This window comes from Hemiscyllium ocellatum, chromosome 22 (assembly GCF_020745735.1).
Source record: "Hemiscyllium ocellatum isolate sHemOce1 chromosome 22, sHemOce1.pat.X.cur, whole genome shotgun sequence".
Lineage (NCBI taxonomy): Eukaryota > Metazoa > Chordata > Chondrichthyes > Orectolobiformes > Hemiscylliidae > Hemiscyllium > Hemiscyllium ocellatum.
In genome coordinates, this window is record NC_083422.1 from 6,957,342 (window position 1) to 6,982,961 (window position 25,620).

The following is a 25,620-nucleotide window of genomic DNA, read 5'->3' on the forward strand; positions in this document are numbered from 1 at the left end:
AAGAAGAAGCTGCAGCTCTACAGGCCGGCAAGAGAATCACTCATTTTTTTCATCTGCCACAATGTCATTTGCCCAGAAAAAAAATGTCACATTCTTTCCACAGACGAGTCCTCGACAGCAGGGTCAAACAGAGGCATAATGTAAGAAAATACTTAGCTCCAAATTCTACACGACTGCTGTGAGTGAGTTTGTTCAGGATCATGCTTTCATCTTGTTGCCACTGAAATACTGTTCAGAGACTGGCATACCATCATGAATCACCTCTTTGACAAAAACACTGCCTCGAAACGTCTGGGAATGAATCTTGCAGCTCAGCGAGCAAACCTACATCCAAAACCTCAACCTCAGCTACAAATCTTCTGAAAACTCGCCAGTAACACTGCCTTTCACTGAGTGAGGAATTTGAGGCTCAAGATCCCTGATGTTCATCCTTATATATCAGTCAGGTCTCATGGACTGGGGATGTTAATCTGGTCCAGCTGGCTGATCTCATTACAATCATTACCAAACCTCCAAAGCTTTGTTGAAATTCATATTCGTTACATCATCTGCACTATCATTATCTACACATTTGGTCATTCTTTGAAAAATTGAACTGAGTTATTAGGCATCACCTCCCTCTGACAAAACATGCTGACTATCCTTTGGAGAAAGTGAGGAGTGCAGATGTTGGAGATCAGACTCGAGAGTGTGGTGACTATCCTTTGACATACTTTGCTTCTCTGAATGGAGCTTAAATCTCACCTTGGAATTACTTTCTCTTCCACTGATGTGAGACTCATTGATCTGTAATTCCCTTATCTCTTCAAAAAGAGTGGTAAAGTGGAACTACATTTGCTTGGCAAAAGTGAGGACTGCAGATGCTGGAAACCAGAGTTTAGGTTAGAGTGGTGCTGGAAAAGCACAGCAGGCCAGGCAGCAGCCATGATGAGGAGCAGGAAAATCGATGTTTTGAACAAAAGCCCTTCATCTCAGGAATGGATGAAGGGCTTTTGCCCAAAATGTCGATTTTCCTGCTCACCGATGCTGCCTGACCTGTGCTTTTCCAGCACCACTCTAATTGGAACCACATTTGCTGCAAACCTACCTTTTGGCCAGAGAGGAATTAATTTGGCTCAGGGCTTCTGTGATTTCCTCCTTCATCTCTCACAATAATATTTGTCTACTTTTAAGCCCACAAAAACCTCCTCCTTCCTGGTATCTATCTGCTGAAGAACCTCTCAGCCCAGCTTCCTGAATTTTGTATTGATATTTTTCTTCTTCCAAGTGAAGATAGTTGTGAAAGATTTGTTCACCAATCCACTAATGTCCTTTGGCTCCATGCACACGTTTCTTCCTTGGTTCCTAATGGGCCCTCCTCTTTCTCTAGTTATTCTCATCTCCTTGAAATATTTGTAGACTATCTTGGGATGTTTCCTAATCTTGCTTGCCAGTGATTTTTCATGCCCTCTCTTTCCTTGCCTGATTGCTTTCTGAAATTGCCCTCTGCTCTTTGTGTCTTCCACTGGGCCTCTGTTTGATTTGCACCCTTTGTCTCTTTTTTTTTCCTAGTCATCTGGGCTTGTTGCTCCTGCATTTCACTCCAAAGGAACACATTCCCCCAATCCCTTTTTGAATGCCTCTCAGTGTTCTGCTGTAGCTTTACCCTCAAGTAGCTGTTCTTAGTCTACTTCGGACGGATCCTGCCTTACTTTGAGATCTGCCATCCCCAAATCCGAAACCCTTTTTTGCAGATTTTCTTTTTCTTCATAACAAACATAAGTCATACTATGTTGTGGTCACTGATATCTCCAAACACCTTTCTAGTTTTGTTCCTCAGAATTAGGTCCACCATTGCACCAGCCCTTGTCGGATCTTGTATGTGTTGACATAAAGACTCTCCTGATTGCGTTTCATGAAATCTGCCTTCTCTACATTTTTATAATATGATAATTCCCAAACATTCATTGGGATATTGAATCACCTAATACAATTATCCTATTATTATTTTGTGCACTTCAATGAATTGTCTAGTTATTTGTTCCTGAATTGCCCATTGACCATTTGGGGTCCTATAATGCACTTGCGTGATTGCCTCTTGTTTAGTTCTAAACTCTACCCAAAAAGCTTCCTTTGATCTCCTGCCCAAAATATCATCCCTCCTTAGAATAGTAACTGACTCTATAGTTATTATTGACCATGCTTCCTCTTTTACACACCCTACTGTCCTGCCTGAAGATTTCACACCTTAGAATGTTGAGTTTCATGTTCTGTACCTCCCTCAACCACATCTCTGTGATGGCAACAATGTTGTAATTCTTTGTGTCAAGTCATTCTGTTAACTCCTCTGTCTTACCTATAATATTCCTATTGTTAAAGTAGAGGCCATCCAGTTTTGTCATATCTGACATCTGTTTCTTTTCTAAATGTCAATATTGACTTTCCTGCCCCTGCAGATCCAGTTTAAACTTATAGTACCATTAACACGACCTACTCGAAGAATGTTGGTTCCATTCTGGTTCAGGTGCAGACTGTCCCATTTGTGGACATTCATTCTTCTCCTGAATCAGTCCCAATGATTTAAGAATCTAAAACCCTCTGCACCGATCTTCAACCATGCACTTGTCGACCCTATTCTCCTATTCTTGCACTCGCTAACATGTGGCACTGGGAAAAATCAAGAGTTTGTAAGCTTAGAAGTCGTGCTTTTTAATTTACAGCATAGTTCTTATTGCAAGGTCTCACCCCTCAGTCTACCTATATTGTTAGTACCAATGTGTATCACATCATTGTATTTTCTTATCATGATTCAGTGACATCCTGGAGCCTGGCACCAGAGAGGCAACAACCATCCAAGAATCATATCTGCAGCCACAGAAATGCCTAACCAAAGAATCCCCTGTCATTGTCGCTCATGCTTTCTTCTTCCCTCACCTGAAGTCAGACTCGTCATGGTGCCAGACCAACGCCTCCTTAAACTCTCAAAATGGAATACCGATTTGTGTGTAGGACCTTGGGGGATTCCTGTACTACTTGCCTGTTTCTCTTTGACTGTATGGTTGATCACCCATTCCATTCTTTGCTCCAGTTCTTTGAGCTGCAGTGTGACCACCACTTTAACAAGCTGATTATGTTAATCACGACCTTTCAAATGTGCCACAATGTTTCCAGAGCCACTCGAAACACAGAGACCAAGTTGGTGCAGATGGGAGCACTTTCTGTACATGTGCTCATCTTGGACACCAGTTGAATCCATGATTTCCCACATAGCACAGCACAGCACAGCATAGGTTATGCATTGCACTCGGTTGACCTCACCTGCCATGATTCAAAATTTAAATTAATCTAATCTTATTAACTGGCTTTTAAATCAAAAATATACTCCCCTTTCTTATTCTTTGACGATACTTATTCCTGGTGCATTTCCAGTCATCCTCAATAAGTATCCAACAGCAGTTCTTACTAACCAAAGAACTTAGTTTTCCTGTGATGTTACTCTTTTGTTTTGTGTCGGACCCTGGTCCTTGGGCCTTAATTTATCCTGTTGAAAGGACATTACAAACTATGAGCCAAGAGAAAAAGCAGAAAGCACTTTTTCCATTCTGCACTGAATTCCCATGCTGCTCCAAAATCCTAGAAGTGCACATTCACTTGCTTTGTACCTCACTACAGATGTGTTTTTACTGACTCTGGGTGTGATCTCTCCCAATCGCTTGTGCAGAGCCTGCTGCTTCTAAATGTTCTTTTAAAGTTATTTATGTGCAAAGCCATTAATGAAAGATTGTTTTGAACAAGGTAAATGAGGATAGAAAGGGAATTTTTTATGGTAACAATGTGGGATTCAGGACGTAGTTGAGCTAATACTATGATGTACCATAGAAATTTCTTTCAAATGGGAAATAGATGAATACGTTAAGGGAGCAAGAATGGCAAGTTACATCAGAAGGCTGGAATGAGGTAGACTGAATTCCAGGAGAATCGTGTGAAGAAGCAACAACAGCACAGGTTAGTTGGGCTGAATGGCTTGTTTTTATGCTGCATATTCTACACAATTTTATTCAGGTGAAAACTTGAGAAGAACTCCTGAATCTCTTAAGTTGGGCAGAAAATAAATCCTTTTGAACTGAAACTTGATTCGTTCAGCAGATATTTTGCAATGATTCCAGCAGACTGTCTCTTTGCTGCACTAGAATTAATTGCAGGTTCTGATCAGATTCAGCTTGACCAGTTCATGAGTTTCAAGCTTTACCTTTCGAGGATAGTTATTCCAGTTAATGCTGACAGCTAATTCCTCTTGGCTTGCCATATGTTATTTGCATGCTAAATTGTTAAGATTCCAATTTTGCTGCATATTAAGCAAATTAACTATTTGTAGTCCAGATCTGACTCTTCACTTCTGTTCTTCAATTTCTCTGACTCCATTTCTGGTAATAATTTATCTCACAACAGACTTCACAAATGCAGACAAGAAATTGCGCGTCAAAAATTGTTAATTTCAAAAACCACCAATCAGGAATGGACCCGAACCATAGAACAGGCTGTCACCATAAGACAGAACAGGACCACACACTGCAATAAAACGGCACTAAAAGAAATAAATGGCCAAACTAACACAAAACAGAGAGGACACCACAACACACACTTGGGTTAGAAACCTCTCCCACCGACAGCTCACAGACACGGAAAGAACAATACTGGCCAAGGGACTCAACTACAACCACAGGGACACCAAGACAGCAGACTTCCTAGTAGCACGAGAATGCACACTCAGGAACTGTGCACTTACAGAAGAGACACAACAATGAGACAAAGTATCATACCTCTGATAACAAGGAAAAGACAAACACTTACTGTCAATACCAAGGAGAGAGAAGCACTGAAATCACTAAGAAATGATAAGAACATAATCATACTACCAGCAGACAAAGGCAGAATGACGGTCATCCTGGACAAAGCAGACTACATTCAAAAAGCGCAACAACTACTTGCAGATACCAACACCTACCAAAAGAGGGAGTTTGACCCCACCCCACAGCTCACCAATAGGATAAACAACACACTGAGGAACCTACAAAAAAACAGACAGATAACCAGGTCGGACCTACAAAGAATGAAACCTGAAAGCAACAACACTCCCAAATTCTATGGACTACCTAAAGTGCACAAAGCAGACATCCCACTCAGACCCATAGTATCACTACCAGGGACACTATCACACAAACTGGCTAAAGAACTACAACAGAAACTGAAACACTTGATCAGTGGATCCAGACGCTCTACAATCAACACAGGAATTCTTGGATATCATCAGAAATATACACACAGACAAGGAAGAAACCATGGTCTCATTCGATGTAACGGCACTGTTCACCTCTATCGACAAAACCCTAACCAGAGAAACAATAGCCAACCTGTTGGACGTACAGAACAGACAACAGGACGTTGAACCTATCAACAAAGATGGCATACTCAAACTACTGGACCTGTGCCTCACAGCACACTTCACATTCAACAACTAAATATATGAACAAATCAACGGCACACCCATGGGCTCACCCATCTCTGGACTCACAGCAGAAGCAGTAATGCAAAGATTAAAACAGTCTTACCGCAAATTCAACCCAAACTCTTGGTCAGATATGTGGATGACACCTTTGTAATCATTAAAAACACAGAAATAGAGAACACACACCGGATCATCAACACCACACTCACAGAAATCCGATTCACTAGAGAGGAAGAAAAGGACAACCAACTCCCATTCCTAGACGTGATGGTACAGAGAACACTTAACGGAGAATTCACCACAAAGGTGTACAGGAAAGCCACACACACACAGACCAAGTCCTGAACTATGAAAGCAACCACCCCAACACACACAAAAGAAGTTGCATCAAGACACTATTCAAAAGGGCCACAACACACTGCAGTACACCAGAACTGCAAAAAGAGGAAGAAGAACACCTATACAATGTATTCGCCAAAAATGGATACCTGCGCAATTTCATCAACAGATGACTAAGGGAAAGACAACAGAATGAGGACATGCCGTAATCCAAAGGACTAGTCACAGTACACAAACCAACAGCCACTCTCAGACAACAACTCACCGGAAAGAAGGACCCGATACCCAGCATGAGCAAAACCAATGTAGTGTACAAAATTCCATGCATGGACTGCACAAAACACTACATAGGACAAACAGGAAGATAGCTAACGATCCGCATCCATGAACACCAACTAGCCACGAAACGACACGACCAGCTATCCTTAGTAGCCACACACGCAGGTGACAAGCAACATGAATTCGACTGGGACAACACTACAATTATAGGACAAGCCAAACAGAGAACAGCCAGGGAATTCCTAGAGGCATGGCACTCATCCACAGATTCAATCAATAAGCACATCGCCCTGGACCCAATATACCGACCACTGCAACGGACAGCTGGAACTGACAACCGGAAGCGGCAGATTCAAACCACTACAAATGCCGGAGGAAAGATCACAGAAGCACTTCACAGGAGGCTCCCAAGATGTCACCTAGACAGGGAGCGAAATGTCTGCAACACAAATTCCCAGCTCAGCGGACAGAACCACAACAATAATTTATCTCAATGACTATCCTTTTTAAGCCCTCTGATTCATTGAGCACCTTTAAGCAAACCTCTTCACACCTGCTTCTTGTAAGGACTCCACTCTGTTCTCCCAATTTCTCAGTCTTTGTTGCGTTTTGATTAAAGCTTCCATTCCGGCCTTCTGATACCTTGTATTTCTCTTAACCAAAGACTCCTCCCAATTTGACACATAATTGACCATGTCAACGTCATTTCTTGCACTTGTGTATTTATTTAAGTGTGTTGACTATCAATTTGAGCCCAGTTTGTCTTCATGATGACATTATCATGAGGGAAATTTTGGAGGTAAATAGTTCAGTCTGGCCTGTTGCCTTGCCTGGTGAACACCTCCTTAATAAAAGCACTTGCTGTGGCCCCGAGTCCTGGGTGTCATGCTATTCAGAGGGTTGGTGCAGACTCAGTGGGCTATAGGGATCCTATAGTTTTATAGCTGAGATATAAGGAAATGTTTTGAGCCAAAGGTGTGGACTTGGTCAACAAACAAAGAGGCAACCTATGGAATACCTTGTTTTAAATGGGATGAAGGTAGTTCAAAATAATCTGTGGAACTTTGTGCTGCATCAGCATTTTCCATTAAAACAAAATTCAACATTGTGGGAATAATTGGCACCATAAGACTCTATGACTGAAATATTGAGAGCTGAAATTCCTTCATTCCTTTATTTTGTTCAAGCTAACAAAATTGGCATGGTTGTTCGTGTTTTTCTGAGTATATTGTGGGGGTGGGAAGCTTTTAACCCCCTCCAAAGTTTGGTATGGGCAGAAACCAAGTTCTGAAACTTTTGAAGAAGTAGTAGACTTCCTACAGAATGTTTTTTGCCAAAACCATTGCTAATTGCTGAAATGAAAATGTGTTGCTGGAAAAGCGCAAGGGATCCTTCCATATCCGCCACAAATTCACCTGGACCTCCACACACATCATTTACTGAATCCGCTGCACCCGATGTGACCTCCTCTATATTGGGGAGACAGGCCGTCTACTTGCGGAACGTTTCAGGAAACACCTCTGGGACACCTGGACCAACCAACCCAACCACCCCGTGTCTCAACACTTCAACTCCCCCTCCCACTCCCCCAAGGACATGCAGGTCCTTGGACTCCTCCATCGCCAGACCATAGCAACACAACGGCTGGAGGAAGAGCACCTCATCTTCCACCTAGGAACCCTCCAACCACAAGGGATGAACTCAGATTTCTCCAGTTTCCTCATTTCCCCTCCCCCAACCTTGTCTCAGTCAAATCCCTTGAACTCAGCACTGCCTTCCGAACCTGCAATCTTCTTCCTGACCTCTCCGCCCCCACCCCCACTCCGGCCTATCGCCCTCACCTTGACCCCCTTCCACCTATCGCATTTCCAACGCCCCTCCCCCAAGTCCCTCCTCCCTACCTTTTATCTTAGCCTGCTGGAAACACTTTCCTCATTCCTGAAGAAGGGCTCCTGCCTGAAACGTCGAGTCTCCTGCTCCTTGGATGCTGCCTGATCTGCTGTGCTTTTCCAGCAACACCTTTTCAGCTCTGATCTCCAGCATCTGCAGGCCTCACTTTCTCCTAATTGCTGAAATGTTCAGATTCCACAAATGCAACTAAAATGATGATAAATCTATCTCCCGGTTGGAGCAACTTTAAAGACGCAGCAGAATGTTATGAATTTGGAAACAGTTTAACTGATGGTTTCAGAAACAGACTGGTGTGTGGTTTAAGATGTGAAGCAATTCAGAAAAGGAAAGGAGTCCAATCTTTAAAAAAAAGCATTTGAAATAGCAGTTTGACCAGGCTAGCAGCCAAGGAAACTCAACAGTAAAGCTTGAGCATAAGAGTCGCAAAGAGATGAGCATCAGCGCAGACTCAGAACTATCATCAATATGGAAAAATCATACAGCAGCAAATTACTGGCATAAAGAATTTGTTTACAGCAAAAAATAGCACATTGAATGGATCTGTTTGAGGAAAAATGTTGACAACATAGAGCAAAAGTACAGAAACCCCAGAAATGAAGCTATATGTCATGCAGAAGCTAGAACTATCAGTACAGGCAGGATGTATCCTATGGGGAAAGAGAGTTATCATTCCACCACAGCTAAATCAACTACACAAAGGTCATTGTGGTATTGCCAGAATGAAGGGGATAGCCAGAAGCTCTGTTTAGTAACCAGGGCTCGATCCCAGAGTTGAGGGAAAGGTGCAGCTTGCACACAGATTTGCAGTGGACCTTCATTCATGTCATTGCGCCCATGGAATAGCCAAAGAGGCCATGGCAAAGACTCAGGATTGACTACATTGGACCTTTTGAAGGGCAAATCTTTTTCATAGTGATTGATGCTCTTATTAAGTGGCCTTATGAAGATGACCTCTTGAAAAAACTGTTGAAAGATTGAGGGCGATCTTAGCAAGATTTGGTATCTGGATCAACTTGTTGATAATCCACAGTTTATACCACATGAATTTGTGGAGTACAGTCAGTTCTTTTGTAACGCGATGGTTGTGCTCTTGTGCAATCCCGTGTTATAGAGAAATCGCGCTTTAGAAACAGCACTTAAAGTGTTGACATTGTAATTACGTTACAGCCAACACGTTTTAAAAGTTGGCGCTGCAGAAACAGTGCCCCAATTCGTCAATCATGTTACAGCGAATTCATGTTGATGAGACGCGCGCGTGCTATAGCAGACCGACCTGTATCTAAAGCACAGCGGAGTTCAATATATGTGATCAGTTTCTTATCACCCAGCCTCAAATGGATTGTCAGCAAAGTTTGCTCAGAAATTAAATGATTCCGGACTTGAAATGTCAACTGTTTTTTTCCCACAGATACTGTCAGATCTGTAGTTTCTTGAACTATTTCTGTTTTCGTTTCAGATCTACAGCATCAGCAGTTTTTTTTGAACTTTAATGAAACATTCCTAAAAGGTAACAGGAGAACAAGAATCATTGTGCAAAAGACTGTGTTAGCTTTTGTTAATATAGCAGAGCACAGCCCATGATATGACTCAAAAGTTCTTCCATCCATGGTAAATTGTCAGTTGAACACTGTATTTGATGGGCTAAAACCACCACTGACAATTAGAGAATCATAGAATCCCTTAGGTTTAGAAGCAGGCCAATCAGCCCATCAAGTAAAAAGTGAGGTCTGCAGATGCTGGAGATCAGAGCTGAAAACGTGTTGCTGGTTAAAGCACAGCAGGTCAGGCAGCATCCAAGGAACAGGAAATTCGACGTTTCGGGCCAGAGCCCTTCATCAGGAAACAGCCCATCGAGTCCATACTGCCCTTCTAAAGAGCATCTCACCTGACCTATCCCTGTATTTTCCATGGCTAATCCATTTATCCATTTAGCCTGCACACCCCTAGACGTTATGGGAAATTTAGCATGACCAATCCACCTAACCTGCACATCTTTGAACTGAGGGAGGAAACCGAACCACCAGGAGGAAACTCCTGCAGACACTGGGAGAATGTGCAAACTCCACTTACATAGTCACCCGAGGGTGGAATCGAACCCAGTCCCTGGCGCTGAGAGGAAGCAGTGCTAACCACTAACCCACTGTGCTGTCCCTTGTCTTGTTAAGGAATGCAAAATTTTGCATCAACCAGTTATTACTTCAAAATATATTAAAGATAGGAAGCAACGGAATCTAGCTTTTCCAATGGAAGACCAAACACTGTTTTCCAAAATGGTTAAGAAATGTTGGCAAGGAATTATACCACTGGCAGGAGGTGGGTATGAACCATTATTACATAGAACATAGAAGGATACAGCACAGTACAGGCCCTTCGGCCCTCGATGTTGCGCCGACCGAGTCCTACCTAACCTATACTAGCCCAATAACTTCCAAATGCCTATCCAATGCCCGCTTAAATGAACATAAAGAAGGAGAGTTCACCACTGATACGGGCAGGGCATTCCATGAACTCACAACCCGCTGTGTGAAGAATCTACCCCTAACATCTGTCCTATACCTACCACCCCTTAATTTAAAGCTATGTCCCCTAGTAACACCTGACTCCATTAGCGGTAAAAGGTTCTTAGTATCTACCCTATCTAAACCCCTAATCATCTTATACACTTCTATCAGATCTCCCCTAAACCTTCTCTTCTCCAATGAGAACAGCCCCAAGTGCCTCAGCCTTTCCTCATACGATCTTCCTACCATTCCAGGCAACATCCTGGTAAACCTCCTCTGCACTCGTTCTAAAGCTTCCACATCCTTCCTATAGTATGGCGACCAAAACTGCACACAATTCTGTTGGCATTCTTTGAGAAAACATCATGTGCTGTGGATAATGGAGAAGCAGTGAAGATATTACCGGTACATTCACTGCTATAGCATTGATTGGACCAGTTTCCAACACGATACAATTGGAAAAAATGTATTATGGAGAAAACATGCAGATTAACTCTGGGCAGCCAGAGCAAATTAACATTAATTGAAGATCCACAAATACCTTTGCCACATACAGACCTGGATATTCTTAAGGACAGAACAATACCTGAGACATCTGAGGGACACAGTACATTAGTATAAGGATGCCACAACATTGCACACACTTCCGACACTCAGTAGTCCCGGGAAAAGAACCAGGACAGATGAAGTTCCTCATACATTTTAAAACGCTAGAGGTTAAAGCCAGTGAGAAAACTAAACACATGCCTGAGATGTGCTGACAGCCACACAGGAATTGACATCCTCCAGAACGTCTTGCCTTCTGACTGTGTGTCAATATTCTGAATGTTTTCATTGCAGGAACCTCTGGTATAAAGGGGAAGGAAGTTTTTTTACGGGAAGTATGTTGGACTGTCACTTTTTGAGACAGATCATATGACATGATAACATAGAGTCATAGTCATAGTGTCATAGAGATGTATAGCATGGAACAGACCCTTCGGTCCAACCTGTCCGCACCGACCAGATATCCCAACCCGATCTCGTCCCACCTGCCACCACCCGGCCCATATCCCTCCAAACCCTTCCTATTCATATACCCATCCAAATGCCTCTTAAATCTTCCAATTGTACCAGACTCCACCACTTCCTCTGGCAGCGCATTCCATACACGTACCACCGTGAAAACGTTGCCCCTTAAGTCTCTTTTATATCTTTCCCTTCTCACCCTAAACCTATGCCCTCTTGTTCTGGACTCCCCGATCCCAGGGAAAACACCTTGTCTATTTATCCTATCCATGCCCCTCATAATTATGTAAACCTCTATAAGGTCACCCTTTAGCCTCCGACACTCCAGGGAAAACAGCCCCAGCCTGTTGAGCCTCTCCCTATAGCTCAAATCCTCCAACCCTGGCAACATCCTTGTAAATCTTTTCTGAACCCTTTCAAATTTCACAACATCTTTCCGATAGGAAGGAGACCAGAATTGCACGCAATATTCCAACAGCGGCCTAACCAATGTCCTGTACAGCCGCAACATGACTTCCCAACTCTTGTACTCAATACTCTGACCAATAAAGGAAAGCACACCAAACGCCTCCTTCACTATCCTATCTACCTGTGACTCCACTTTCAAGGAGCTATGAAACTGCACTCCAAGGTCTCTTTGTTCAGCAACACTCCCTAGGACCTTACTATTAAGTATATAAGTCTTGCTAAGATTTGCTTTCCCAAAATGCAGCACCTAGCATTTATCTGAATTAAACTCCATCTGCCACTTCTCAGCCCATTGGCCCATCTGGTCCAGATCCTGTTGTAATCTGAGGTAACCCTCTTCGCTGTCCACTGCACCTCCAATTTTGTTGTCATCTGCAAACTTACTAATTGTATCTTTTATGCTCGTATCCAAATCATTTAGGTAAATGACGAAAAGTAGCGGACCCAGCACCGATCATTGTGGCACTCCACTGGTCACAGGCTTCCAGTCTGAAAAACAACCCTCCACCACCACCCTCTGTCTTCTACCTTTGAGTCAGTTCTGTATCCAAATGGCTAGTTCTCCCTGTATTCCATGAGATCTAATCTCGCTAAACAGTCTCCCATAGGGAACCTTGTAGAACGCCTTACTGAAGTCTGTATAGATCACATCTACTGTTCTGCCCTCATCAATCTTCTTTGTTACTTCTTCAAAATACTCAATCAAGTTTGTGAGACATGATTTCCCACGCACAAAGCCATGTTGACTATCCCTCACTTTTCCAAATATATGTACATCCTGTCCCTCACGATTCCCTCCAACAACTTGCCCACCACTGAGGTCAGGCTCACCAGTCTATAGTTCCCTGGCTTATCCATACTGTCCTTCTTAAACAGTGGCACCACGTTTGCTGACCTCCAGTCTGCTGGCACCTCACCTGTGACTATCGATGATACAACTATCTCACAAGAGGCCCAGCAATCACTTCTCTAGCTTTCCACAGAGTTCTCGGATACGCCTGATCAGGTCCTGGGGATTTATCCACCTTTAACCGTGTCAAGACATCCAGCACTTCCTCCTCTGTAATCTGGAAATTTTGCAAGATGTCACCATCTATTTCCCTACAGTCTATATCTTCCAGAGCCTTTTCCACAGTAAATACTGACTTTCTTAATCAAAGCTCTTGTTTTAAACTTTGCAGCATCTAGTCCTTCTTTTAATGCAAGAGCATTCCCTCCCAGAATGATGACAGGTTTCCTCTTGTCCTTTTAACAGATCATTATCGATCATTCTGACCACTTTCTCCAACATGACACCCCCAAAAACGCATCCTTCACTCCTTTTTCAATACTTAAAGGACAGTTTCTACCAAGACATCCAGATTGACCTGCCAGTCACACCAACATCATTTCCCCTTCCCATGTTCCTTGTAAATGCAACACCTGCACTTTTCTGTTCTTACTGCCCAAAGTACCCACTTTCCAAGTGGGACTCTGATTTATTGTAGTTCTTTAAAATTAGTATATTGTTTTGTTAACACACATCCACATTCCAGCCAACCCCTTATAAGCTTGCATCCCCTTTTTTTTAAACAAGGCAGAAGTAGATAATTGTTAAGTAAGGAGTGAAAGGTTATCAGGGAGAGGCAGGAAAGTGGGTTAGAGGTTACAGTTAGATCAATGTGTTTAATTCTGGTTACCCTGCTATTGGAAAGATGTTAAACTTGAAAGGGTCCAGAAAATATTTCCAAGGATGTTGCCAAGTTTAGAGGGTTTGAGCTTGAGACAGGTTGAATAACCTGGGGTTATTTTCCCTGGAACGTTGGAGGCTGAGGGGTGTAAGGTTTGTAAAATCCTGAGGGGTGTGGATAGGATGAATAGTTAAGGTCTTTTCCCCACGGAAGTTGAGTACAAAATTAGAGAGCATAGGTTTAAGGTAAGAGGGGAAACATTCAAAAGTGACCTAAGGGGCAACATTTTCACGCCGAAGATGGTGTGTGTATGGGATGAGCTGCTAAAAGAAGTGGTGGAGGCTGGTACAATTACAACATTTAAAAAGCATCTGGATGGGTTGATGAATAGGAAGGGTTGAGAGGGATATGGGCCAAATGCTGTCAAATAGAACTAGATTAATTTAGGATATCTGATCTGCATGAATGAGTTGGACCGAAGAGTCTGTTTCAATGCTGTACATCTCTATGACTTCATTACCATTCAATGGTGGAGTAGAATTGAGGGGCTAAATGGCCTACATGTGCTTCTAATTTGTATGTTTGTGCGTATGCATAGCAATGCAATCTGCAGTACATTTGGGAAACTGCATGCTGACTGAGTAACTGTTTTGTGAAACACCACCGTTCAATGGATATGTGTGACCCTGAGCTTCTAATCATTTGTCATTTTAATCCTCTACTTTCCTCCTGCCCTGATCTATGAGTTTGAACTCTTGCTGTTTCCAAAAGAATCTAAATGCAAACTCAGGCTCCTAATTTTTCAATTGGGCATCTTAAAGCCTCTAGGCTCAAGTTTGAGTTCAACAATTGCAGCTTGAATGGATTGTCCCCATTTTGTTTTCTATTTCTTTACTAATTTATTTTACTCTTGTTTCTCTTATTTTCTTCTCTTTTGCCTTTGAATGACAACTGCTTGTAATACTGCTATTCATACTGTCTCCAGATGCATCTTTCTTGTGCTTCCTTTTGTGTTGGACCATCAGAATAAATTCCATCTTTTGCACCTTCCAAGTGATCAAAGATCTCTTTTGCTTTCTTGGCCGCATCACTTTTCACTGACTTGCCAGATCTTGAACCTTTCTCAATAAAGCTGAGAGGCCATTGACTTGAAATATTAGATCTGTTTCTCTGTTCGCAGATGTTAGCACACCTACTGATATTTCCACTATTCTCATTGTTCCACACAGGTTTCAGCATCCATAGTGTTTTGTTTTTGTAATCCTGTTTACGGATATGCAACTTTGGAAAAAGGGGAGATCACATGGATCATTTGCATCTCAAAAGCAGTTCATCAATGGAATAAAATAAGAAAGAAGTTACATTTAATAATGATCAGAATTCCACAATGTTACAAGTGCAGCTCACAGCTGATGAAGTAACTTTCAAGTGTCGTCACTGTTGTAAGATACTAGATAAACTATAATGTTGATTGAAGGATAAATATTGGAGTACTCCCTGGCATTTCTTTGAATAGTGCTGTGAAATTACTTGCATTCTGTGGGAGGCAAGAGGAAGCCTTGGTTTAATGTCAATTTAAAAAACAGCATTTTCCAAAAGAAGCATTTCATTAGTAAGGCTCTGAAGTGTCAACCTAGATGGAGTGGACCCCAAACCCACACCATTCTCACTGAGTGGTGTTACTGAGCCAAGAATGAAGTAGGTAGTATAAAATCGAAGGGGGTAGTAAAATATTTTTCAGAAGTGAGGAGAAATTTAAAAATATGCACTGAGTGTGTGTCAGTTCGATTGATCTATCCAAATTAGATCTGTTGCAGGCAGAATGATTGTTTCTTTTAGCAAATATTCTTAATTTGAATAATGTTCCACAACACCTGATGAAGAGGCAGCGCCTCAAAAGCTAGTGCTTCGAAATAAACCTATTGGACTATAATCTGGTGTTGTGTGATTTTTAACTTTGTCCACCCCAGTCCAACACCGGCCCACCAAATCATAATTTAAATAAAACAAAGAAGTACAGATAGAGTCATAGAGATGTACAGCATGAATACACCCTTCGGTTCAACCCATCCATGCCGACCAGATATTCCAACCCAATCTAGTCCCACCTGCCAGCACCCGGCCCATATCCCTCCAAACCCTTCCTATTCATATACCCATCCAAATGCCTCTTAAATGTTGCAATTCTACCAGCCTCCACCACTTCCTCTTGCAGCTCATTCCATACACGTACCACCTTCTGCGTGAAAAAGTTGCCCCTTAGGTCTCTTTTATATCTTTCCCCTCTCACCCTATATCTATGCCATCTAGTTCTGGACTCCCCAACACCAGGGAAAAGACTTTGCCCATTTACCTTATCCATGCCCCTCATAATTTTGTAAACCTCTATAAGGTCACCCCTCAGCCTCTGACACTCCATGGAAAACAGCCCCAGCCTGTTCAGCCTCTCCCCATAGCTGAAGTCTGAAACAAAAAAGCAGAAATTGCTGGTGAAACTAAGCAGGTCTAGCAGCATCTGTGAGAAGAAGGCAGAGTTAATGTTTTAAGTCTGGTGGTTCTTTATTAGAACAGTCTGGTAATTCTTTGTTGCATTGAGTGCATTGCCAGAACATACTTCCTAAGGTAAGGAGACCAAAACTGCACTCAGTACTTTGGGTGTCGAATTACCAAGGGCCTGTACAATTGCATCTCTTCTATAGTACTCTAATCCTCTCAATATAAAAGCCAACATATGGTTTGTCGTCTTTCCTACCTGTTGCATCTGCATGTTTACTTTCAGCGACTGGTGTACAAGGATATCCAGGTCATCACACCTCACCATTTCTCAATTTATCACCATTCAGATAATTACCTACCTTGTTTTTACTACAGTAGATAACCTCACATTTATACATATTATTCTTCATCTGCTGTGCATTTGTCCACTCATTCAATTTGTCCATATCACATTGAAACATAGTTGCATCCTCCTCACAGTTCACACTCCCCACCAGCTTTGTGGCATCAAGCTCATTACATTTGGTTTCCTCATATAAATCATTAATATATATTGTGAGCAAGTGGGATCCAAGCAATGATCCATGTGGCACTCCATTTGTCCCTGTCTGCCACTCAGAAGATGACTTGTTTATCCCATTCTTTCTTTTCTGTCTGCCAACCAATTGCGCCATGTCAGGATGCTACCTCCAATCCCATGCACTTCAGTTTTAAATGCTGACCTCTTTTTGGAGCCATATTGGAATCTTTCTGAAAGTCCAAGTAAACTACTGGTTTAAAACGTTCCAGTAGGTTTATCAAGAATGATTTCCCTTACGTCTGTACATGTTGATCTGTCTGATCCTGTCATTGTTTTCAAAATCCTCTGCTATTAAATCTTTTAGAATTAACTCTACCAATTTCCCCATTACTGATGTCAGGCTAACCATTCTGTACTTCCCTGTGTTTTCTCTACCTCTTGGTTTAAGTGGTGGAGTTAGATTAGTGTCCATCTGTAGAAACTGTTCCAGAATCTATAGAATCTTGAAAGATGACTACCAATGCATCCACTATCATGTTTCTAGGGCCACATGTTTTTAGGCCCTGGGAATTGATTGACCTTTAAGCCCATCAGTTTCCCCAGCACAATTTCTTTGCTTGTACTGATTTCTTTCATTTTCTCCATCTCACTAGACTCTATGTTCCCTAATGCTTTTCGAACATTATTTCTCTTTTGTGAAGACTGAATCAAATTATGTGTTTAATTGATCTGCCATCTGTCTGTTCCCCATTATAACTTCTCCCATTTCTGATTGCAAGGGACTTATTTGTCTTCACAAATCTTTTTCTCTTCACAACCTATGGAAGCTTCTACAATCTGTTTGCATATTCCCTACAAGCTGACTCTTGTACTCTATTTTCCCTTTTATATGTTGGTGGTGGGAAAGTTGCTGGAGAAGGTACTGAGGGATAGGATCTATTTATATTTAGAAAAGAATGGGCTTATCAGTGATAGGCAACATGGTTTTCTGTAGGGGAGATCGTGCCTTACCAACTTAATAGAGTTCTTCGAGGAAGTGATCAAGTTGATAGATGAAGGAAGGGCTGTTGATGTCATATACATGGACTTTAGTAAAGCATTTAATAAGGTTCCCCATAGCTAGGTGGATAAAGAACTGGTTGAGCAGCAGGAGACAGAGAGTAGTAGTTGAAGGGAGTTTCTCGAAATGGAGAAAGGTGACCAGTGGTGTTCCACAGGGGTCAGTGATCTGGAAGAGGGCACTGTTGGTATGATCAGCAAGTTTGCAGACACGAAGATTGGTGGAGTAGCAGAAAGTGTAAGGGACTGTCAGAGCATACAGGAGGATATAGCTAGACTGGAGAGTTGGATAGAAAAGTGGCAGATGAATTTCAATCCAGACAAATGTGAGGTGATGCATTTAGGCAAGACTAATTCTGGGGCGAATTATACAATGAATGGAAGAGACTTGGGAAAGGTTGATGGGCAGAGAGATCTGGGAGTGCAAATCCATTGTACCCTGAAGGTTGCTGCACAGGTGGATAGAGTGGTCAAGAAGGCATATAGTATGCTTGCCTTTATTGGATGGGGTATTGAGTATAAGAGCTGGCAAGTCATGTGCAAGACATTTGTTCGGCCACATTTTGAATACTGTGTACAATTCTGGTTGCCACATTACCAAAAGAATGTGGATGCTTTGGAGAGGGTGCAGAGAAGGTTTACGAGTATGTTGCCTGGTATGGAAGGTGCTAGCTATGAAGAGAGGTTGAGTAGGTTAGGTTTATTTTCATTAGAAAAGAGATTGAGGGGGGGACCTGATTGAGGTTTACAAAATCATGAAGGGTGTAGACAGGGTGGATAGAGACAAACTTTTTCCCAGGTGAAGGATTCAATAACGAGAGGTCATGCTTTCAAGGTGAAAGGTAGAAAGTTTAAGAGGGATACACACGGCAAGTACTTCACAGAGAGGTTTCTGGGCATTTGGAATGCGTTGCCAGCAAAGGTGGTTAGAGGCAGGCGTAGTAGATTCATTTAAGATGCGTCTGGATAAATGCATGAGTAGGTGGGGAGTAGAGGAATACGGATGCTTAAGAATTGACCGACAGGTTTAGACAGTACATTTGGATCGGCTCAGGCTTGGAGGGCCGAAGGACGTGTTCCTGGGCTGTAAATTTTTCTTTTTTCTTTGTATATCAATGCCTTTGTCCCTTGCTGAAATGTAAACTGCTCCCAATCTTTGTGTGTACTGTTGTTTTGGCCAATTTGTCTGCCTCCTCCTTGGATCTATCCCTGATTTCCCTTGTTCGTCATGGTCAGATTATCTTTTCCTTTTTATGAACAATTGTTGCAGTTCCTTTACATGGTCTTTCAGTGTTTACCATTGCGTATCCACTGTTATCCCTCAAGGCAACATTTTCCAAGTGTCATTTTTCATATTCTGCCCAATCATCTGACTTACCACACAGCTTTGTTCAATTATCTACTTTCATTCACCTCTTAAATTAACCACAGATAGTGGACTACTTCTTTAAAGTCTGCCACTGTGTCTCTATTAATCTATCCTCTAGACTAGTATACAGCCCAGTATAGCAGCAGTGAGTCATTGTTGATCTGACAGCGACAGATTAATGTGGACTTGGAATTTAACTTGGCGTAAACCCTCAAAGCAGTAGCACTGCGGGTTCCTGGAATGGAGTCGGAAAGAGGAAATCACATGTCCGGTTGGTCGACATATCTATAGGCCCTCAACAGGAAGCACAATCTATAATGAAGTGTACAACAAGAATGATTGCATGCTTATGACAAAAGTCAATAGTCATGGACAATTTTAATCAATGTGCAATCTGTAAAAATTAAAATATCAATGCTTACCTGAATGAGGAGTTAAGAGAAATCTTTTGTGACAGCTTCTCAGAGCAGAAATGTTTTTGGAATCAATCAAAGAGCAGGTTATATTGGCGGCATGGTGGCACAGTGGTTAGCACTGCTGCCTCACAGCGCCAGAGACCCGGGTTCAATTCCCGCCTCAGGCGACTGATTGTGTGGAGTTTACACATTCTCCCCGTGTCTGCGTGGATTTCCTCCGGTTTCCTCCCACAGTCCAAAAACGTGCAGGTTAGGTGAATTGGCCACGCTAAATTGCTCGTAGTGTTAGGTGAAGGGGTAAATGTAGGGGAATGAGCCTGGGTGGGTGTGCTTCGGTGGTTCGGTGTGGACTTGTTGGGCTGAAGGACCTGTTTCCACACTGTAAGTAATCTAATCTAATCTAAACCAATCAACATTAATGCATTTTCGATTAAGTTTGAAAGGAATGAGTGATTCTAAGACGAGTATTTTATTACTAAACAAAGCTAAATGTGCACACAAGTTGAGCTGGCTGAAATGAACTGGGGGTAGATGTATAATGGTGCAGTGACTGACATTTGAAGGACCCATTTTCTCTGGTTACCTAAAGAAGTGAAGGATGGCATCAAGCCTGAGGAAAAAGTGTATAATTGTGAAAAAATATGTGGCTTATCAAATGATTAGGCAGAATATGAACAAGGGCAGGGAATGACAAAGATATTAACAAGCATGAAGAAATTAGACCTTGAGAGACAACTTGCTAAAAACGTCAAAACAGACAACAAAGGTTTGTACAAGTATTTTAAAATGGAAAAGAGTAAGTAAAATGAGCATTGGTCATCTGGAGTCTGAGAATACGAAGCTAACAGAAGATAATAATAAATGATGGATGAAATGGCCAAATACAATGCTCTGTCTTCACTGTAGAAATAGAAAAAGAAATACCAGTCATAACTGTAAATCAGGAAATAGATTGGAAGAGGAACTTGGTGAAGAGAAGAGGTAGTGAAACAAACTAGTGGAAGGTTGACAAGGCCCTAGGTCCAGATGGATTTAATCAAGTTCTTTAAAATTGGTGGCTAAAAAGGTAGTAAGGTTGTGTTAATATTTGAAAATTCACTGGATTTGGTAAATCTTCCATGAGAGAGAAAGTAGCAAATGTAACTTCTCTATTCAGGAAGGGAGGGAGGCAGAAAACAGGAAACTGAAGACCAGTTGACTTGACGTCTGTTGGGAATAGTGTTCTTTTGAGTCATTAAAGATGTTATAGCTATGCACTTCGACAAGTACAAGGTAATCAGGAAGAATGACATGATTTTGTGAAAGAGCTATCATGCTTAGCAAATTTATTTTGAGTTTTTTGAAAATAGTGGTGAACAGCTGCTGGATTCACTGCAGTCAATTAGGTATTGGTGCACCCACGTAGCTGTTAGGGAAGGAGTTCCAAGACTGTAACTCACTGACAGTGAAGGGATGATGATAAACTTCGTATTAGGGTGGTGAATGTCTTGGAGGGGAATTTGAGGTTCCCATGTAACTGCTGCCTTTGACCCTCTCGATGGTGTGGTCATAGGTTTGGAAGATGCTGTTTAAGGAAACATGGTGACTTCGGCAATGCATTTTGTAGATAGTAGACCGCTCAGCTATTGAGCATCAGTGGAGGAGGGAGTGAATGTTTTGGATGTGGTGCCAATCGAGCAAATATGGTACCTCAACATATTCTTCTGTTCCTTCCAAAAATGGGAAAGATAGTCTTCTGTTAATGTATATAAACTGAAATAATTTTTTTCTACTTTTGATAAATTACGTTATGCAATGTAAGCAATACAGCAATATGCTGAATCATTAATTAAACCTGAATTAGAAAACATTTTCTATGTTGTTATACATATTTTGCAATGTTTTCTGAATGATGCTGTGATTTTTTTTTGGTCATGGATTATATTTGGGGGCTGTTTTTTTTCGAAAACCTAAAACTGTGTAATGATTTAGACTGTGGGATATCTTTTGTGTTGCAACTATTTAGTTGAGGAATAGCAACAGACTTTAAGAGATCTTACTTCTGGCGCTTTGATAATGTCACAAATTTCATAACTTCTAATTTTTAAAAGTCTTTGCATCTGTTCTGGCAGTGTACAAAGTTGCACAGGCAAATTATAAGTAAATTATGCCATCAAGAAATATTTAACTTGTTTCTGAACAAAGGCTTTTAATCAGCATCAGTCAATTTCGGATCAACATTTTCCATTTAATTTTCTGATTATGCAGACTTTCATTCAGTTGCGTGAATTGCTATGAAATGTTGTCCTGGGCATGCAGCTGGCTAAAATTTTTCGTAAGTCAGATTTACTCCAAGTAAGGGACAACATCCCAAAATAAACAGAAAATGCTTCTCTTATATGAGCCACAATCCTTAGAATTCAATCGATATTTCGTAGAATGTATTAGAAAATCTATATTTTAATTGAACTTTACTCTGCCGAAAGCACAACACTGACCAGTTGATATAATCATGAAAAGGAATATTTAAATATCATTTTGTAGGAAATGTAGGAGATAGTGTCGAAGTCAACCTAGTCTTAAAAAGTAACAATTTTAAAAGCCTGCAAACCAAGTGTATTGTCTAAACTTCTGAGTTGCTTTTGTGTGATTTCATACAGAGAAAGAATCATAAACTTAAGCAACAGGTCTGTGAATGCTGGCATACCACTACATTTCACTGGAAAATATTGAATTCACTTTTATCCCAGCATGAGTGCTTCACTGACCTTCATGTCTTCAAATTCTGTGCTTCCAAATGAGCTTTCCACTATAATTATTGGCATTAAAAGGACTTAACTTCCACCAAACTTGTTGAGAAGTCTTTATTTTTTTCACTGACCCTGGTTTCTTGCTAAAAATTAATCTCAATAAAGCAACGGTTTTCTCTTTGGCTTGGGAAACTATACTAAGTTTTGATTGATTTCTTTAACCCAGTGTTATTCCTAAAAAACATGAGAAATATTTGTAGTTCTCAGCCACACTTGAAAAACAATAAAATGCTTTCTGGCACTACTCTGTTCCAAAATTGCCTTTGTTGATAACTGCTTTCATTTTTATTAATTAAGAAGAATTTGGCATTTTGCCAGTCATTGTCAGCAATCAGTTGGAAGTTTCAGACTAGTAAAGACATAAATGCTCAGTAGACAGACCAGGCCCTCAGTACCTGTGGCATCAGAATTCAGCATCAAGGACAGTTAATTTTAATGCGGATATGCTGGTTATTGCAGAGTTTTAAAAATAAATTGTGAGAAGGGCGCATGGGCTTTCCACAAATAACTTACATTTAAATTATTTTATAGGTACTTTAAAAGAAAACTTCATAGTGAACTGCAGTTAAACTAACTCGCAGTGTAAATGGAATAGCTTAGGGAGATTCCCATTTTACTCAACTTCTTAGAAATTTTTTTATGTCATGACAGTAAGATAATGAGTTTTTTTGTGATCAGAAACAAAGGAAATCTCTGTTGCAGTTCAATAAGGTTTGTGATTTTTGCTTTCTTGTTGACAATTAGGATTTTGAACAACCATCTCAACCACAGCAGTTTAGAGGTAGGTAAATTGGTGTGAGCAATATACTTAATTTTTAATTGTGTTTTCCCTAGGTATATGTGGAATTCGATGATCTAGAATGGGAAAAACGTGAGTGGGTTAAAGTTTATGAAGATTTTAAGATTTTTTTGGTGGAACACCAGCTGGTCTGGGCAGAGAGAAAGAACCCCAACCAGACTCAGGGATCAAAAAGTAAGCAGGTTCAGTGGCCTGCTTTGGTGAGTAGAACAAATAAAAATTAACCCCTCCCCACAATTTCTCTTATGTTATACCGATTTATTTTGTTTCCTTCAAATAACTTTTCAATGATATCCTAGCCGTCATTGCTCTTCGATTTTTTTTGGAATCTTTTGGAGTAATTTGGTCCAGGTTGTTCTGACCTTCATTTTCTGTAAATACATTTTTGACGATATTGCTTTGTGTATGTCGGTCTGCCTCTCTCTCTCTTTCCCCCTTCTGTGTCTACATTCTTGAAGGCAATTTTAAACAAAGGTTTATGTTATTTGATTTTCTGGCTTTGCTTCTTAAATCTTGTTCTGAAGATTGTCCTTCTCATTTGGATTTGCTGTCTGACCAATATGCTGACCAAACCAACAAAAAGGAAATTTCCATTTTTATTTTGTTTTCAAAGTTCTGCATTTTCCAAGAAGTGAAGTAATACCAGTTTAGAAATGCAAATTAAGCACTTAAAGTCTTTGATATAAAACTTTTTTTGATTGATTTAACTTTTTCTTTAAAAATTACCCAGGTTGAATTCAGATATAAGTTAGCTGTTTGAGGACTGTATAATTGTTAAATGTACCAAGTTAAATTGAATCTATCTCTTTATTTGCTGAGCTGAAACTGTTTCAGCTGTTAATTCTCTTCCACTTCCTTTTATTTCTAGTTTCCAATAGTGCGAGCCAGCAAACCTGACATCATTTTCTGTTCACAAAAGCTTATTAATAAGTTCCCTCGTGCATGTTATTTTGCATATTATGTGGAAAGCTTTTTTTCCCTGTAAACTAACTCCAGGATTATTATGTGAGCAAAAGTAAAATTTATTAATGAATAAACTTTGTCCTGGACATCAGATAAAGTCTTGCTGTTCCACACATTATATCATGGAACCATTTGTTTATCGTGTCAGCTGAAAGACTGCAATTCTCCTATTGTCTCAGAATATGTGCTGGAAATTAGATTAGATATTAGATTAGATTGCTTACAGTGTGGAAACAGGCCCTTCGATCCAACAAGTCCACACCGACTTCTAGGGGGAAGGTGTGAGTGTGAAAGTGTGCCCTTGACATCGCAGCCGCATTTGACTGAGTGTGGCATCAGTTAGTCCAACAAAACTGGAGTCAGTGGGAAATAGGCAATTTATTGGAGTTGTGGTTGTTGGAGGTTCATCATCTCCTAGACCCAGTTGTATCCTAGACCCAGTTATCTTCTGCTGCATCATTACATTAGGATTGGAAATGTTTGCTGACGACTGTATAATGTTCAGTAGCATTCACGGCTCTTTGGGTAGTGAAGTAGCCATGTCCAAGTGCTGCAATATCTGGACAATATCCTGTTTTGGGCTGACAAGTGGAAAGTAACATTCATGCCAGACAAAACCATCTTTCTTTGATAATCAGTTGTATTAACATTGCTGAAACCGCAGTATCAGTATCCTGGGAGTTACCAACAACCAGAAATTGAATTGATAGCCTTATAAATACAGTGACTACATTAGCAGGTCAGAGGTTGGGAACCTTGTTGCAAGTAACTCACCTTTTGACTCTTCAAGCCTGTCCACCATCTACAAAGCACAAGTCAGGAGTGCAATGGATGCTCCCAGTTGCGTGGACAAGTGCAGTTCCAACAACACTTGAGAAACTTAATACCATCAAGGACAAAACAACCCACATCCGCTTCACTTCATTCACCTCTGAAGCACAGGAATAACAATATATACTGTCTGCAAAGGTGCATGTGTAAGCTCACCAAAGATCCTTTGACAGTACCTTCCAAACTCTGAACCCTAACCATCTAGAAGGACAAAAGCAGTCGATATGTGGGAATACCACAATCTGCAAGTTCCTCTCCAAGCCACTCACCATTTTGAATTGAGGTTTATTGCTGTTCTTTCTCTGTTGCTAGGATGATATCTTGCAACAGCCTCATGAACAGGATTATGCATTACTCCACATAAATGGACTACAGTGGTTCAATTAGATAGCTCATAACTACTTCCCTAGGGCAGTTAAGATTGGTCAATAAATATTGGCTCAGCTATGAAGTCCGAATCCTTTGAATTAATTTTAAAAAACGTCTTTGGACCTTTGATTACAATCTTTAAGTAAATACCCCTGAGGAGGTAGTGAGGAATAAAACGTTAAAATGATTAAAATGCCGAAATTTATTTTATATTTTACTAACTGGCATAAACTGCTTCATATGCCACTCTTAATTTCTGTTTTAATGCATGAAATAGTTGAACATTGGGATGAAACTGATCTTGGGAATTTTCTTCAAAATCCAAATTTGAGATAAAACACCAAAGTA

The 25,620-nt window shown here is 40.9% G+C and overlaps 1 protein-coding gene across 3 annotated transcripts in view; it reads left to right on the forward strand.

Annotated features, from left to right (window-relative positions):
- Nucleotides 1-25,620, forward strand: part of jmjd1cb (jumonji domain containing 1Cb) — a 407,377-nt gene that overhangs the window by 178,569 nt on the left and 203,188 nt on the right. For all 3 annotated transcript variants that reach the window (XM_060841851.1, XM_060841852.1, XM_060841855.1), the window contains exon 2: nt 23,145-23,309. In XM_060841851.1, coding sequence (XP_060697834.1) covers nt 23,145-23,309 — 165 coding nt within the window. The remainder of the gene's footprint in view (nt 1-23,144; nt 23,310-25,620) is intronic.